At 39.0% G+C, this 17,333-nt stretch overlaps 2 protein-coding genes across 2 annotated transcripts in view; one reads left to right on the top strand and one right to left on the bottom strand.

Annotated features, from left to right (window-relative positions):
* The first annotated feature begins 460 nt into the window (after positions 1 to 460).
* Positions 461 to 2,031, top strand: LOC106892226 (chromosome unknown open reading frame, human C11orf91). The gene is given in 2 exon segments (XM_014949256.1): positions 461 to 825; positions 1,946 to 2,031. Coding segments are annotated over 2 exon segments (432 nt in total). The 5' UTR covers positions 461 to 479.
* Positions 2,032 to 6,793: 4,762 nt separating this feature from the next.
* The window catches only part of KIAA1549L (KIAA1549-like ortholog), a 144,976-nt gene continuing 134,436 nt past the window's right edge, over positions 6,794 to 17,333 (bottom strand). The window contains exon 21 of the mRNA XM_014949275.1: positions 6,794 to 15,884. Within this exon, the coding sequence (XP_014804761.1) occupies positions 15,603 to 15,884 (282 nt within the window). The 3' untranslated portion in view covers positions 6,794 to 15,602. The remainder of the gene's footprint in view (positions 15,885 to 17,333) is intronic.

Genomic DNA, 17,333 nt, shown 5'->3' with positions numbered 1-17,333 from the left:
CTTCAGAGCCTAACGTGCTCCTTAAACACCGTGAAATAAAACGGCTGGGTGAAACCCACACCGCCTCCCAGCTGAACTCAGCTACGCTGGAAGCACCGCCCGCATCTCGAATTTGCACCGCCCGCATCTCGAATTTGCACCGCCCGCATCTCGAATTTGCACCGCCCGCATCTCGAATTTGCACCGCCCGCATCTCGAATTAGCACCGCCCGCATCTCGAATTTGCACCGCCCGCATCTCGAATTTGCACCGCTCGCCCTGGATGTCGGCAGGGGCGGTATTTACCTCCGTCCCCGCCCCGTCAAGGGGAGGTGCCTGCCCGGCCGTAGCCCCCGGGCGAGGTCGGGGCGCGGCGGGAGGATGGGAAGGAGCAGGCCTCCCCCCGAGAGCGAGCCCGTAACGCCCGGCATGGAGGGCCCCGAGCCCGGCCGGTCTCCAGTTCAACCGCCGTTGCCCCGGGGGGGCTGGCGGGGAGCGCCATGGCCGAGCAGCGCCCGCCGCGGCCGCTCTACTTTCCCCACTTCCACGACCGCGCCGAGCCCTTCCCGTCTCCGGCCGAGGGCCTGCGGACGCCCTTCGAGGCCGTGTGCGGGCCGCGGCAGCCCCCGCCGGCCGCCTTCGGGGCGCTCCGCTGGGCCGCGGGGCTGGCGGCCGTCCCCTACGAGCCGCTGCGCTTCTTCTGCCCGGCGGCGGCTGCGGAGGAGGCGGGGGTCGCGGCGCGGAGGCCGGAGGAGCAGCTGGAGGGCGAGATCTGCGAGTTAAGCATCCGCCTTAAGGAGCTGGAGCTGCTGGCCCTCATCGGCGACGGCTTCGACGCCCAGCAGTGTGCGTGTCTGCCCCCCGGGGCCAACGGGCAGGGAGCTGGTGGCCCCCACGGCCGCCTCCCAGCCTCAAAGGCAACAGGTTGCTCCAGCAATAACGACCTGAAAGGCCATCAGCCGAGGCAGGCTGGCGGATCTCTGTACCCACAGCACCGTCAGCCAGCCCAAGGGGACAGGGCACTGCTCCTGGTGGGGTCTGGCGTGGGGCTCCCCGGGCTTGGTGGCCAGCACCTAACTGTACCCTGCCCCAGGAGCACACGGGGTGTGTGGAGCCCCTTGTCCCCCATCATCTACCCCGGTCACAAGTCACAGGTGGCACAGGAATTAGGGATACACAAAGGAACAAAACCTCAGAAAGTCATAAACCCTCTAAAATCATTAAGTGCTAGCAAAAAAACCCCAACAATTCAGAGGCTGCTCAAATCAGAAGGCGTTTGTACGTGGAAAACATACCCACCACTAATGAGATCCTACAGCTGTAAATCAGCATTGATGTAAAATAAAGGTCACTGATGGCCACAGATAGTTATAGGCATAAAAAGAAGAGTTAAGTTAGTCTGGCATTTTCATTTTAAAACCAACTGGCTATGAAAGAAATACAGGAAATAAAATAGTTCAGGAGATAGTGATTACTGAGAGTTCCCCTGGGGAGGAACCTTAAGGGTGGGATGCTCCTAATTTCTTTCAAGGCCACAGGCTGATAGTGATTACTGAGAGTTCCCCTGGGGAGGCCAACAACCTTAAGGGTGGGATGCTCCTAATTTCTTTCAAGGCCGCAGGCTGCCAGTCAGGAAGCTTTCAGAAGTGCAGAGGTTACAAGAACACAGAAAAAATGTCCATCAGATATACACATTCAAAGGAAAATCTCAAATTGTGATAGGTATTTTGCATGCATTTACTTTTCAGAACAGGAAATTAATAAGTCTTTTCCTTTGTCGTACCAATACATACCTTTTTCCATTTCAATACCTACTATTTTCATTACATGTGAGAAACTTTAGTTTTCAGATATTTGCTAGACAAGAAATTGTAAGGAATATTACTAGTTTGCTTAACACATTATTACATTTCCTTAAAAGCATTAATGATAAAATTAATGACAAATTATGTTTCATTCTTTTTAGATAAACTTCTGAAGGCACTGAAAGAAGAAAAGTTACGAGCCATGAAAGCAAGGCAGAAGCTGAAGAAATAGCCACCAAAACATTAAGAAATTAACACTGCTGATGTCAGGATACCTAGCAGTCCATTGATATCAAGATACACGTAGCAGGGAAACACCGTAATTCCAATACAAAATACAGGGGCTTTTTTTGTTTTAATTCTGACTACATTAAGTGCGACTGAGAGTAAATAGATGTGGCCAAAAGCCTTATGCCTCTAAGCAAGCTTTAGAAAACTACTTTCACGTTAGCATAAAAACCTTTGTTACAAACTATCACAGTGTATTCATTTATTGTCTTTAGTGTACCACAGAATTACACAAGTTATTGATTGAGTTAGTTTTTAACAGAGTAGTTCACCTAACATTGATTTTCAACTAACGTTTTACTATTATTTTAGGGCTAGTAGTGCTTAAGCTAAAACTCATGGCAGTCTTTGGAGCAACAACATCCTTATATTTGGAAGGCCTGTCCTTTCATGAGGAAAAAAATGGACCGAGACAGCGATAACAGATTGAAGATCTAGATAATATCTGCCATTAAAAAAAGTAACGCCACATACGGCATCAAGAATAACCTAACAAAGTAGTAAATGGACTCATCAGACTGATAAAAAAATACCAAGTACTTTTTCCTGTTCTAATTTAAAAAAGCAGTAGGTGGCAGCATGAAATAATAGTTACCAACCCTGAAGCTATTATATTTTGGCAAGCAGCTTTTTCTTTAAAAAAAAAAAAATTTTAGTCTTTTTTTAAAACTGCATGTGAGTTGCTTAACTGTGAAGCATTTTAACACAATATGATATCAAAATTCTATTTCCTATTACCGCTTATTACAGCATTCACTCTTTTACTATCTTAATCTTTCCAGCCAGATTTCATTCAACTCTACACAGTGTTTATATTAAAAAACTACTGAGTTTATAACTCCCATTTGTCAATCAGCAAACTATAATAATGACATTTTATCAGAGCAGCTAGCAAATCTTAAACAGGATCTTACCATCTGCAACTGCTGTTGTTAGCCGGGTGTCTCTGCAGGTATGGCAATTCGTGGTTTCATCTGCTAATAAATGTTGGTCTTTAATCAAACAAAGCCTGAGGGGGACTGAGGGAAGCTCAGTAAGGCCAGGCTTTGTCCAACGCCCCAGCATGCCTTAGGCGGGGCCTTAGACAAGGCCTTAGGCAGACGCCCCAGCATGCCTTAGGCGGGGCCTTAGGCGGGGCCTTAGGCAAGGCCTTAGGCAAGGCCTAGGACCAGGCCTCAGGCCTGTCAGCTGCATTATTCACTCCAATATAAAAATCCTCTCCCTTCAGCTTTCTTAAATCTACTCTTCAGACACACCTTGGCACCATTTCATTGCTGATTAGCTCTTTCAAGCCAAATTAATGACACTGTGGTTCTGGCTAAACAGTTGTTTTCACTAATTGGTGTATTTTAAGCTGTTTTACTCCAGCCAGCCCATCACAAGTAACTTCCAAAGTAGGCTTCTTAAATGAGATATTTTTTACACCTGCTGGGGAAATTATCACACAACCACTGATGATTTATCTGTCTTTCCAATCATGACTCAGAGGCTGAGGCAGTGAATATACAAAATGTAGATCTAGGTGGGTAAAGAACCAAATTTTTACCAAAATAAGTTGGAAATCTGGGCTTTGGTGTTTTAAAGCTCCCTATGCAGAATGAGGTTTAAAAATCTCTCAGAGTTTTGAGGCTAAACCTATGAAAAGATACTGTTCATTACTATGAAAATGTGAAATGTATTAGTGCATAAACTAAGTATCAGAAGACAAACTTGGACAGGACAAAAGGGGCCAACATATGGGGGCCTTCAAAGGCTTTACGCAGAAATAAGAGCTTTTAAATCAAGTTAGGTAGCAGAGGAACCATCCCTGGAGGTTTTCAAAAGATAGGTTGACATACTGCTTAGAGACATAGTTTAGTAATGGGGGGGAAGGGGTTTATATGGTTTTCTTTTGGTTTATCAGTTAGGTTGATGGTTGGACTAGATGATCTTAAAAGTCCCTTCCAACTTAGACAATTCTATGACCCTGTGATAAATCTCCAGAATAATTTCACTGCTAAACCACTCTTAAGTTTCCCTCAGTTAATAGGAGGGCCTACACAGATTTCCATTGCATACGATCACCACTTCCTAACTTACTTCCCCTCACGTTTTACCAGCTCTTTCACTTTGTACCCAGCTCTCATCAGACATTGTTCACTCAGATTTTCTTTGTTTAAACAGAGCTACTTCTCGCAGCACACAGTTTAAATCTTTTTCCATCTGTTGTTTAGTTTTTGTCATATGGTCTTTATGCTAAAACAACACTTCCTGTACAATTATCAGGCGATAATGGAAGGAATAACATCAGTTAATACGTAATCTCAATTAAAGTTACCTAGGGACCCACATCTACTCGAAAAAAATTCTTTTGAGTCATGTGCCAAAACAAGGCAGAATGGTTTCCTTTGGCTGGTGTCAGCCATGACACGCTGCTATCAGGATGCTTTGGTCAAAGTCTTTTCACTGAAGCATCTCAGTGTTCCAAGAAGATCATTCAAGGATGGTGGCTATCTTCACTGGAAAACCAATTTGGCCTTCTGTGTGTGAAGCAACACCTACAAAAGTAACTTAGAGATTGCAGGGGGAACATGGGACATACAATGAAATATATCTGCCTGGAAAGAATCACTGTTTGTACTTTCAGTTGGAAATATTAACACATTCATGTGCATGAATTTGGCAAGAGAGTAATAAGCTTATATTAATATAGCCTAGACAAACAACTAGTTAAACATAACCGCGCATATGTTGGTTCTCCTTTGCCCATGAACATTTTATTTGCTTTATTTTTCTTTTCTGTTTCCACCTGACCTTTTACCTGCAGTAATTTGCTTTCATCTCTAGGCTTATAGGATTTTTCCTTTCAAATCATTGCATTTCAAAGCTGTTGTGTTTATTGTTTCCGTCTTAAAAATTAAACATATGTTAAAATAGATTGGCCATTCTTACTACATTATTTTTATTCACAAAGCATACATCATCCATTTTTCATTTTTTTTCTGCTCTTTTAGACTGTTTAGGGAAGGCTAAACTTGACATTTAGACGCTGGCACAGCTCCAATCTCTTTCCTATACCTCTCTTGTGACTCAACAAATCTATCATTCAAGAAAGCAACATTTGGCTACAAATTTGATTCATGGGCAGAGATCTCAAAACATCAGTAGGTTGCTCCCATTTCCAGTTCTTAACAAAGGCGGCTTCTCAAAAAGCAGAGTGTCACGTCGTGTCAGCCAACCTGAGGGCTGAGCAATGACAGCTGTCTCGCTCAAAGCCGCGTCTACACCTACAGTGATACTCATGTGCTCCCCAAGGATTGCCCTCAGGTCTTTCGCATCGGAAATCTGAAGCGGCTTTGGCTGCTTTATGATGGGAAAATTAGATCCAAAGCCATTTGAAAACAAGAATGCATTTCAGCTTTAAAGTATTTTATGCCAAACAGTTGGGTCCATCAAATTTCAGACTGCTTTATTTTAGAGTTTGCTACATTAAAATTCTCCCAACAGATACTCAGCCTTATTACAATGGATCATTAGAATGTAAATTAGTCTTGAAGTCAAGCTGCCTTAATTAGCTCAGGGACAGATTACAGAGGAAATCCAAAAGCGCTAAGCTATCATAAAATGATTTTTTTGTTTTCAGTGGTGAATGCTACACAATAGATTCACCTGAAAATTCAGGAGCTAAATCTCAACATAAAGCAGGGAAATCAAGAGCAGCACTTAACTCTAGGAAACTTGTCCTCTTTTGTTTGTTTGGGAGGTAGTGTTTCTTAAGATCACTGACATCTAGAGGTGCCATAAGAGGTGCTAATCAGGAAGCAGTCCACAAGTGGTGTTTTTTACAGTTGGACTCAATGATCTTAAAGGTCTTTTTCAGCCTAAATGATTCTATGATTTGGCCTTTCTAAGGAAACATATGATATTAATAATACGACTCAGTTGTTTAATGTTACACACTGAAAACATACATTCGCGAAATAGGCTGAGATTTTGGTATAGCTTGAGAAAAGCTAGAACAACCCCTTGAAGCAATTTAAGCACTCACAGTCACAATTTACATATATATAATTGTATCTTAAGTATACCATCTGTCCAGAACTTTAGTAGTGATACGTACACTAAGAAGCTCATTTATCCTCTATTTTGGGAAGATCCTTTCTTTCCTGCCTCTTGTTTTCTCTGAAACTGCGAACAGAGGGAGGAAGGATTAGATACGTTCCTTGTAGTAATATGAACTTTTTAGTCCAAATTTTTTGCATCACAAATTACGTACAACGGCACTGTCAAAAGCACATACCTGCATTTTCCTTTTTCTTGCCATTTCACTTCAGACTGACAGCAGGAAACTTAGGCCTGAGTAAATACCAATAAAAACCACAGTAACTGACTTTAATAGGGGAAGGCATAGAGGACATAAAGGTGAGAAGAAAAATGCACAAAGGCAACACAGGATCACAAGGTGTCCTCAGAACTCATGGGCTTGCTGGTTACTGTCCTGCTCACCTCTGTAAGGCAGGCAAACAGCTTTCTTCAGAGGGAATGCCACCGCTGAATTATATGAGTTTAACTTCTGGAATTCTTAAAACTCCTTTCTTGTCCTTTGCCAGGTTCTTCCTCAAGAGCATGAGCAGCAGGACCCCTAAACAGCCCTTGCAGCTCCAAGGGAAAAGTATGCTCATGCTTTAAAGCAGCTGGTCTACAGAAAAGGACACGGCAGGAACAACCAATAGGTAGCAACATAGATTTTAAGACATATTTTATTTAATGTGCAAAATTGCCAAGAAAAAACATGTACAACTTCAACTAAGCTATAGCCACTAACATGAAAGAAACTATTCTATGTACTCATAAGCTTCATTCTAGAATCACCCTATGGTCCAGAGTAAAAACACAGCCATTTGGTAATGACCCAGAACATTTTAAATGCCTTCTTTTCAGTGATATGTAAAATTCTACCATTAGTATAGTTTCATGTTTGTAATTGCAAAAGGAAGCAGTTCTTGGAGATTTCCCTTCTGATTGCATAGTATAAAATTTTAATTATTTTCTTCCTCTTTTAGTTTAATCCCTAAACTTGACTTTACAAATCACTCTCAATTTTGCAGCTCTTATGACTTCGGAAAATTAATTTTCCCATTTACAGCTGAAACACTTATAAATTTTGAGCTATTTTCACGGACACAGTCATTACAGTTTAGTTGAATCAAGCTGTGACCAACAAAGATACATGGATATTTGTAATCATGCAGAGCTAGTCCTTTCCATAATTCAAAGACGTAAGAAAAGTTAATTTCATCAGAAAGTGAGATCTGTTGCATGGGAAGCGAGACAATTTATTGGTATAACATCTCTGTAAAAAAGTGTAGAAGCTATTACTGGAAAGGCTTCCTAGAACATCCTGAAATAGCATCAAGAGGTTTGGTTTGGGTTTTTTTTTTTTCTTGTAAATTTATGTATGTTCAAATGCTACCAGAGCAACAGGCAATTTACAGTTTTGAACAATTACCAAGCTCCATGAAATAATAAATAATGCTTTGTACTAAATGGTTTTAGTTTTTCTAACATTATCAATTGCTTCAACCTCTCACCAGGGATGTGAGGAGAGGCAGTCCCTTCATCCTGCTTTACAGACACGACACTGAGCCATAATCAGATTAAGCACCTTGCTCAGGACCAATCCAAAATTACAAAGATGGGACAACCGGCCTCTTATCTCCTAATTTCCAGCTACCAGTAACTAGGTAGCATCCTTCCTATCTTCGCAAAATTTCAAGATAATTGTGATAGTTAATTCACTGAGAGAATACTGGATGACCCCTGCTCTCCTTAAAGTGAGCAGGTGTTTTGCCAATAACTTCAATGGAAGACATTATCTATGTTCATGTCACCTTAATACTAATATGACATCTGAAAGTATCACTAAGCAGAAATTAGGCCAAAGCCACGCAGTGCCATAGCTAATTAAAAATTATATCACATATGTTGGTTACTACTTCTATCACATCAGCAGTATATCAGCGAGCTAAAGAGTGCACCTCTTTGTGTACACCAATCTAAAAGTCAAATTCAGAATGCACAGTTATGGCAAGAAAGACGTTATATGAAAATAAAAAGTTGAAGAACACAAGAATACCTGCACTGTACACATGTCCTTTCTAACAAGCCCCAGAGAACTGCCCAGAATAGACCCTTTGTTGGGTCTGAGCTGTTTCTGCTGGGTTGCTAAATTCTAAACCAAAATTCTAGCCTCAGTAAGATGGGTTCTTATTTTCCAAAATGTTTGGCTTCACTGTAATTTTTTCTATCAAATATGACCTTCAATACAGTTTGAAGAACCCAACACCAACGTGAAATGAAAAAAGCCTTCCCAGTCTCTGCCACAGAAAGAAATATTAAAATTAATTTGGTGGGAAGTAAAGTGGTTTTTTTCCTACTTGCAGTGTTGAAAATAGTAGATACAGGCAAGGGCAAAGAATAAACCTCAGGTTTACTTACATTCGGATATCCTGTGTTTATAACTCTGGAATAGAATCCACTGTTAATGTTGCTATTTCTGCATTGTTTTAACAAATGAAGAAATCAAAAGCTAACCAAATACATGAAATTGATTCCAAGCATTTAGCTTCAAGACTCTTTGACTTGCCATAGTAATCAATTCATAATTACTTAGTGTCCATACACTGCTGAAATAAAAGGTTTACTACCTATTCTTCTATACAGTCACTCGCTTTCTAGATCCTGGTGAATCCCTGGCATAAGCTGCTGTATCACATCTCAGAGTATCTATTGGCGAAGTTTGCTGGTGATGCAGGACCTAACAGCCACTGATTCCTTGCAAAAAGCCAGACTTACGGACCCAGAAAATTCTAGTTTAATAGTTTAAAATATTAATCCTATACCCAGGCGCTCTTTACAAGGTCCCACTGGGGGCTGCGAAAGTCAGTGCTCTTTGCCAGATACACTGGCATCAGTTAAAATCTCATGTATGTTACGGTGTTCAAACACTGGGTTTCAAAGCATAGAAACACATTGAGCTGCAGGGATGAGGGATATACTTTGGATGAAAAGAATTGAACTCCTCTCTAAATACTGTACTCAGTGGAATCATTTTCCTGTATAATATACAATCCTTTGGACTATTATTGCCTAGTATGTAAATATGTATTTATAAAGTTAAAAAATTATTTACAGAATGTAATATAGTATCAAGCTGCTCACTGGGAATGAATTGAGCATGGAAATTTCATGAAAAGTCAGGCACTTCTTAAAACAAGAATTATTTTTAACAATTGCAAAAAAAAATTAATTTCCTGGAACATTTCTTCATAGTATTTCTAATTATTTTCTAGACATATGCTGTAAATTTGACCATTTAACTGTTTAAAACTCATTTCTCATCTTTCATGAGCTTCACAAAAGAAAAACCCTGGGAACTGACTCCTCATTATTGCTTCTGTGCACCTTAAAGAACCTCAAATGAATAGGGACAAATAGGTGGATGAAAGAACTAGTTTTCAAAAAATATTTTTTAGATATATATAGGAGTATGATACCTTCTATTATTCTATTCTATAGAATACCTTCTATTGAAAATCCCTAAGGATTTTCAATGGTACCAAGGTGATTTTAAAAACATGAAATATTATATTATTTTGGGGCATCTCAATAGTTTTAAAAATCAGGACCCAAACCCACCTTCCTGCCACACTACTTTGGTGGCTGTAGTTTTTACATCTGTTGGAACTAAGGGCAACCCAGAGGGCAAATATGTTACATAGGGTAGTCTACCTACCCCAGACACCCACTGAAATCCCTGTCCCATCTCCCATGTCTTGTGTACAGCCTGTTCCTGGATAACAGGAATTCCCTGATTCACAGCTTTCTCATTGCTTTTCACTGATTGGGCACACCAAAACATTTTTGATGACGGATGCGTGATGCAGTTAGTCTCAGTAGAGATTCTGCAGTATTTACCAGGTTTGCCTTTCTGACATGGCCATCTTGAAACATTCTTTTAAAGAGCATGTCAGTACCCAATTAATTTACTGACCTATATAAATCTCATTTCCATGAACCAAGTTTTGCATTATTTATTTACAAGAGAAAGGCAAGAGTTCAAAAAAAGCGTTCTAAATGAATGTACTCTTATCCTCATTTTGCATGCCTACATTTTAAAATGGAAAAATAGAACTTTGAAATATTTTTATAAGAAAAAAATAAAATATCCTACTCAGTCCTGGAGTTATGGCCAAAAATTAACCCATGAAAAGGAAGTCCAGCACAGAAAGTGCAAGTTACCATTTGACATACTTATTCCATATAGCACCATTACAAAGTCTACAGTGCTATGTCTAAATAACGTTATAGTAAAAAACTTGAGTTGATTCATTTCTCTTTCAACAAACGCTGCTTTGAAAACGTGCATCTGGAATGGTTCGCAGAGAACTCAGTAGATGTTATTTGCCCCATATACTTATTACCCCATATAACTTATTATTAATTAATGTCTGTCTTACTCAAAAAACCTGTGTGCTTGTACCCTTTTATGGAGGGGCAATAAGTGGTGAGAGGAGAGATCTGCTCCATTAGCCCCAGCAGCACACTGAGCAGTTGCCCTGCACACTCTGACTAGTGAGCAGTCCTGATCTTTGCATTCCAAACTTTCCCTTTTTCAAAAACCCTTTTTTTTAAAAAAAAAAAAAAAAGAAAAAAGGGCTAATGGTATTAATATACTAACGTACTGTATGATCATGTCTTTTTTCCCCCCCGCAGTGATGTAGTAAAACATATATAAGGTGCCATATAACTTGGCGTTTTATTACAAGAGACTACTCTTGAGTAACTGGAAACCACTCACGTTAATTATACCACTCTCATGTGGAGCCTACACAGAGAAAGCATATGGCTTACAGAAAGAAGTGGAAGCATGAATTGATACACTCTCCTGTGATGGGACTGAGCCTTAATTTATACATTTTGGTCATTGACAATGAAAGGAATGCATCTTGCCAAGGAAAGCTGCCAAACACAACCATTTTCTAGTGGGTATGAGTGTTAACATGCAACTCAAGATCCACAGTTTCCAGCCTTTTAAGGTTCTCCTGACCTGTTAATATCCCTCACATTATCTCACACTTGTTCTCTGCTTATCCCATTTCATATCAATGAGCTATGGGAAGCCACTGAGATTTGTTTACGTGCAAGAAATGCAAGGTCAGGACTGTAACTGATTTACAGCATCCTTGGACACAGCGCTCGGAGTTGCTCAGATGTATATACAGGATGAACAAGGCCAGCAAAATGAAGTGACTTCTCCTGCTAGCTCAGAAAACTTTCTGCTTTCAAGCTCCTTAGACTTTCACAAGGGCTAACTGCTAGCTATTTGCAGTGTGGGACTAAAAAAAGTGCATTAAAATGTAATTCATTCTTTACAGCCAGATATCTTGAAGTATAACAAAACCTGTAGTTAGTTCTGTCACCCCTTAAACAAGGCAGGGGCCTCACTTCAGTTCTGCCACTCAATTCAATGCTGCTTTTTTCCACCTGCTTTGCATTTCTATTTTACATTTTCTTTCCTCCATGTCTCACCTTAGTTAGTCTGAAAAAGAAATTATCATTACTTATGATAATTTTCGCCATTTCTATATAGAGGATTTACATGCACTTCTATCAAGTTCTATCCATGATATTATTAGATAAAAAGATTATTCATATTTCTAAACTGAGTGCTGGAGCTTCTCTCAAATCCAGATAATACATTTTTCTCAAAAAACAACTGTCAGACTATCCTCTTATCCTCTTAAAGCTACTGTTCTACTCATATTAATAAATATCACACATACTATTCCTACTGTCAGTGGTCATGACACACAGACTGAGAAGTAATTTTTACGTGTGTTTCATTTGCAGATGTTTCCACTGATGATTTACAAATCTGAAGACAAATAGTGGTCAGAACAGCAACATTTTTGTACACAGAAAACAATATTCTCACCTAAAAATTTAACATCATTTTAAAGAAAATCAGGGCATTTAGTAGAAAAATCTTAATGACTAACTTTTTATCAGTAAAAATGGCATGAATATATTTTGATGAGGTTATAAATTTAAACAGGTATACTTTCTTCTTTGAAATCAATATTGAAAAACTATATTGTAATTGTAGCCATACAAAATGTTTATTATATTACAAATTCTTTGTACACTATATTTTCACTTTATCATTGCTTTGTGCTCAGACAGTATAAATATTACAGCATGGTTTTTCTTTCCCAGGAATGTCCTTACTGTCTTGATATAATCTGACTTTGTACTTAAAAAAAAATACAGAAACATATTACAAACAAGATAAAAAGCCATTATGAAGGAAGAATGTAAAATGTCTTTGTGAAAAAAGTGGACCACAATGGTTTCAGAGTGATGGTTGAAGGAATATTCAGTAGACTGCACATTGTCAATACAATACCAAACAAAATTAATTTTGAAAATCTAATAGGTCTTCCTCAGTAGTAGGAAGAGTACTTCGTTTAACTTTACAGAAATGGGTTTTCTTTCTAGAAGACTATTTAAATGTTTTTATTTGGTGTTTTTCTATTTGTTCATTTTGTTTGCATGTAGGCATTCAAACCCTGTACATTTTCATAACTTCCAAACTTTTTAATTTCCAGAATGGCAAGATATATGCTTTATTATATAAGATATATGGAGGCTTTACCCTCACATATTTTTGACAGATCTACTGAATTGATTAAATTTATGAACAGGTGCAGATTAACAAACAGAGCTAAGCGTCCCAAAGATGCTGTTTAAATCTGGTGCATCCTACCACCTCTGACTCTTTCAGGAGTATATCATAACATGACCTTTTCCAGCTGTTTGGCTTCAGCATTCCCATCCACGTGACTGCTGCTGGCTCCATACTTGCAGCTTCTGGATAACTCTGCAAAACTGGACTCTAAGATACAGAAATTTATTTCACAGCACATTTCACTCCCATTGTATAGAAGGGCCTATGTATTTCCAAAATTTTACTGGGCTTAAATAGAAGAATAATTTTTAAACTCAGGTAATAAAGCTGATGCAAAATGTGGCTGACAGAATTTAGTGTGGATTTCACTTACCAATTCACTTAAGCCAATTATGAACCAGCTTGGGCTGAAAAAAAATAAACCACTCTTAAATTACATCTGCATCTATGTTAGGGTGATTTAAATGGTTGAAGAATAAGCAGAATATTTAGTGATCCTACTGAAACTTGCAGGTATAGATGAATCTTAATAGAGAAGAAACTCAGCCTTGCTATCAGCAAGTTCCCACTGAAACCAATCAGAACTAGTCTTTTTATGGCATGCTGAGTTTGGCCCAGTATTTTTAAGTTGTTATTTTTAAGTGTGATGTTCTTAGGCAGCTATTAATTCAACACAAAAAGACATTTGGATGTATTGTATCACACTGATAAGATCAGTATTAATTAGCTGACAGGTAACCAACACAGCAGTCTCTCTTTGCGAGACTTATATTTATATGAAAGATTGAGTTTCTTTGGTTATATAGTATCCAAGTCACCCAAATGTATATTTGTGTACTCCAGACATAGCATGTTTATATTGATCATTAAAATTACTAGGTTGGGGTTTTTTTTCTTTTTTTTTTTTTTTTTTCACTTGGTTTATGGAAATTTTCTGACTATAGCAGACTAGTCACATATAAATATACAGCATATATATACATAGAAATTACAAAAATACATTTTATTTATAGTTGATTTTTAAATAATAAAAATGAAATTTCACATTTGTTTAAATATTAGCATTCCAAAAGCTTCTGCAATATTTAAGGTATTGGAGCAGAAGATATCTGTATATTCTAGGATAACTACATTTCACAATCTCAGTCAGGGTTTATAATATAGTTATTTTGGGAAAAAATAGCTCTGCTTTAAAAGTTTGTGCTTCATCAATTTCTTCTATCCCCTATTCTAGTCTCGTCTCTCCTCCTCTCATTTTACTGATGGCCAAAAAGCTAAACTAAGTTCCCTTTCTCACTTCAGTAAAGACCAAAGAACTCAGAGAAATGAAATGATCAGACAAAATAGCATAAGCAATTGAGGATAACTAAATAACTTACGAAATGAAGGACATTACCTTTAACTCCAGTTGACACCAAACATGCCCAACAATAAATTTTGCAACTTCGGTTCCCAAAGCTAATTGCCAAAGGAACTGAAAACAATTGTTCATGATCTCCAACTGTTTTGTACAACTGCAAAAGATGAACTATTGTCCCATTCAAATGGTTTGATTTTCTTTTGGGATTGAATTCATACAACAATGCAGTTTAACAATTAGTCACCTTTATCTTGCACAATATAAAGTCAGCATAATTTCTGGAAATGCTCGCTTTTTCACAGAACATTAGTATTTTTGTTAATTCATGTAATAGTTCACTTATTTACATGTTAATATAATAATCAGGTCCTCTACATTCAAAACTTTCTGGGTGTGCATTCACTGTTCCAGTGTAATCAAAATCAACTGCAGCTTCAGGTAGCACTTTCTGGCATCACTTTCATAGATATCATTGTTTAAGAAAGAGAAAAAAGCACTGTATGAAACAGAGGTTTTCTTGTCCAAGCAGGTGTATTCATTATTCCAGGCTGGAAAGACTTGCTCAAAGGTCTCAGGTTTACCAGCTTCACATGCATTCAGAATGAAAAGCCTGAATATAGAGCAAACACGAATAACCTTTTCTCATTTCTCGTGGAATCTTCTAGCACCAATATCCTTTGTTGGCTTTTCGTGCGTTATATTCTCTCGTGCTGAAAAAAATCTCCTCCATAACTCATCAGTGGCATTCAGGGATAAGGTAGCCACCAATTATCAAAATATCATTAACCTTCTTCACAGTCTTCTCGTCTTTCACTTTTTGTACTGGTTAATAGGATGAGGAGAATCGGGGCTATTTACAGGACATTTATTTGTATTACTTACTCATCTCGAATTCTTTTGCTTTGAATACAGTCTCTAGAATGAAAAGGCTGAATGACTCTGCATTGCTGAAATCAACATCTCTTATGCAATGCCCTGCAGCAAACAATCAACGTGGTCACCGCCACATCTACCATGGCCTTCAGCTAACCATGTTCTACTGTATTTTCTTCTTTAATCAAAGTTTTGATATGCAGAAGCTATTTTCAGCAGCTCAACCTTCAGGCCTGCAAATGAAACATCGTGTGGCGCGGACACGTTCAGCAGCATCTCTGGTGATGATGGGTCACAGTACGAGAGCTCACTGGCAAACAGTTGCTTATGATCAATCTTATCCATATTAAACAGTTACTTGGCAGCATCTCCTTAGCTGGCAAGCAGAATTGTGTATCTTCAGAGCCCTGTTGCTCTACTTTAAGTCATTTCATAGGGTTGACTTTTCAGATAGAGAAAAATGCCATCGCTTAGGCACAATCCACAGCAAGTTTGTAACTGAAAATTAGAGGAGTCACTTTCTTGGCTACCCCAGGTTGCACGATACAAGTGCTGTGCACAAAAGATATTACACCTGGAACTCAAACATATCTGTTTGCTTCTTGGCCAGTTTGGCAACTTCTTCTCTTATTGCCTTTACAAGGGCAGCTGTAGAAATGTTGGTGAGAGGAGCGTCAGAGGGGTCATTTTCTGTCAGGCTCTGCTGAGAAGCTGCAGTGGAGGACAGAGGAGCTTGTTCCAGGCTGGGATGCATGCTCGCCTGCTGGCTGTACTGGCGAGGCAGCCGCGAAGGAGAATTGTGTTGGTAGCGGGGCCTCGGATAAGCCTCGATGTATCCCGGTAGTGGTACCTGTAGAGCATTGTAATTAGAGAAAATTATACACAACAACGGATCTGTAGTGCCACCTGCCACCTAACACAAACCTCCTTGGGGCAGAATAAGAAGTAAAAGATAAGACCATATGAAGAGAACATAAACCTTATACTCCTAGGCATCCAATTACAAATGTCTACCTTGGCGTGTGTCATTTATGCACAAATGTCAATGTACCAGTAGGAAACTTTCCACCTTGCAGGGGAAACATTGAATGTCCTAATTTATCATCACTTCAAAAAGTCAAAGGGAGAAATCTCTTCTGAAAGCGTGTCCTCTGCTTACTAGTCCTCCTAAACTTTTAAGTTTTAAACAGACAGCACCACTGCATTTCAGAACACCAAAAAGCCTAGAAGGGAAAAGTAGAGTTTGCTGATTTGCAGCCACTGTCTAATCCAAGTCAGCCAAGTCTCTGGACTTACTGTTCCTAACAAAATCCAGATCAACAGACATAGCTCAGGTACACCAACCTGGAAACTCAACACTGACTTCTCAGTCAGGATTTCTGGCCACGTTTAACGGAATTACATGGGGGATTCATAATTTTACTAACACTGGCTAAAACTAAAATAATAACATAGGCCCTTTAGTCACTGTGAGATATTAAATTTCCTTCACATATCCATGAAACACGATACCAGTCTTTATAGTCCTCAGAAGTTTTTAATGCATCAAATAAAAATAGTATTAAGTAATGTTTTGCAAAAGTCTATAAAACAGAAATCTACAGCACTTCATTTTGAAGAAGGCTTTATGTTGTTACAGAAGGCAACCTATAACCTATTGCTAGGACAAGATAATTTCTCCTTGAGAAAAAGCTTACCAGCTGATCATTCTACTCCATGCCAATGACAAGTACGTAAGGAAAGTTCAGTGATGCTCTTTTATGAACTGACTCCAAAAACCGCATTTACCTACAGAATACTCAAAATACTACACTTATAAGCTACCTGATAAGTTTTCACAATGTTTAAGCACTAAAAAGTTAACTTTGTAATTATTTTTGCTTTAAATGTGAAACACACATGGGTTTTACTTTCCAAATATATTAAGGTGTTATATAAGCATATAATACAGGCTGCCAGGTAGGTATCTCAGCTAATTTTGGGATTTCAGCTAATTTTGGGATTTCAGTCAGGCTGAGGTGTAAGGTGTGTCACCCACCAGGGCTAAGGCATTGGTGGGTATGCCAGAAGCAAAATTTCAGAATTTCAGGTGTCTGCAAGCAAACTGAAATGTCAAGCTGTGAAACACCTGCCAATTTTATATACCTTTTCGTGAACATGGGGCCTCAGCATGGACTTTAGAATGACAGTTTTGGAGTTTCACTTAACTCCCGTTTTGGCTCTGGCCCTGAGAGACTCGAACAACCCCTTGGGTGCTTTGGAAAGACTTACCACTTCAGGCATCTAAGAACCTATGAAA

Source organism: Calidris pugnax, unplaced genomic scaffold (assembly GCF_001431845.1).
Source record: "Calidris pugnax isolate Ruff unplaced genomic scaffold, ASM143184v1 scaffold177, whole genome shotgun sequence".
Lineage (NCBI taxonomy): Eukaryota > Metazoa > Chordata > Aves > Charadriiformes > Scolopacidae > Calidris > Calidris pugnax.
Note: the sequence above shows the minus strand (reverse complement) of the source record. Positions and strands in the feature narration are given on the sequence as shown.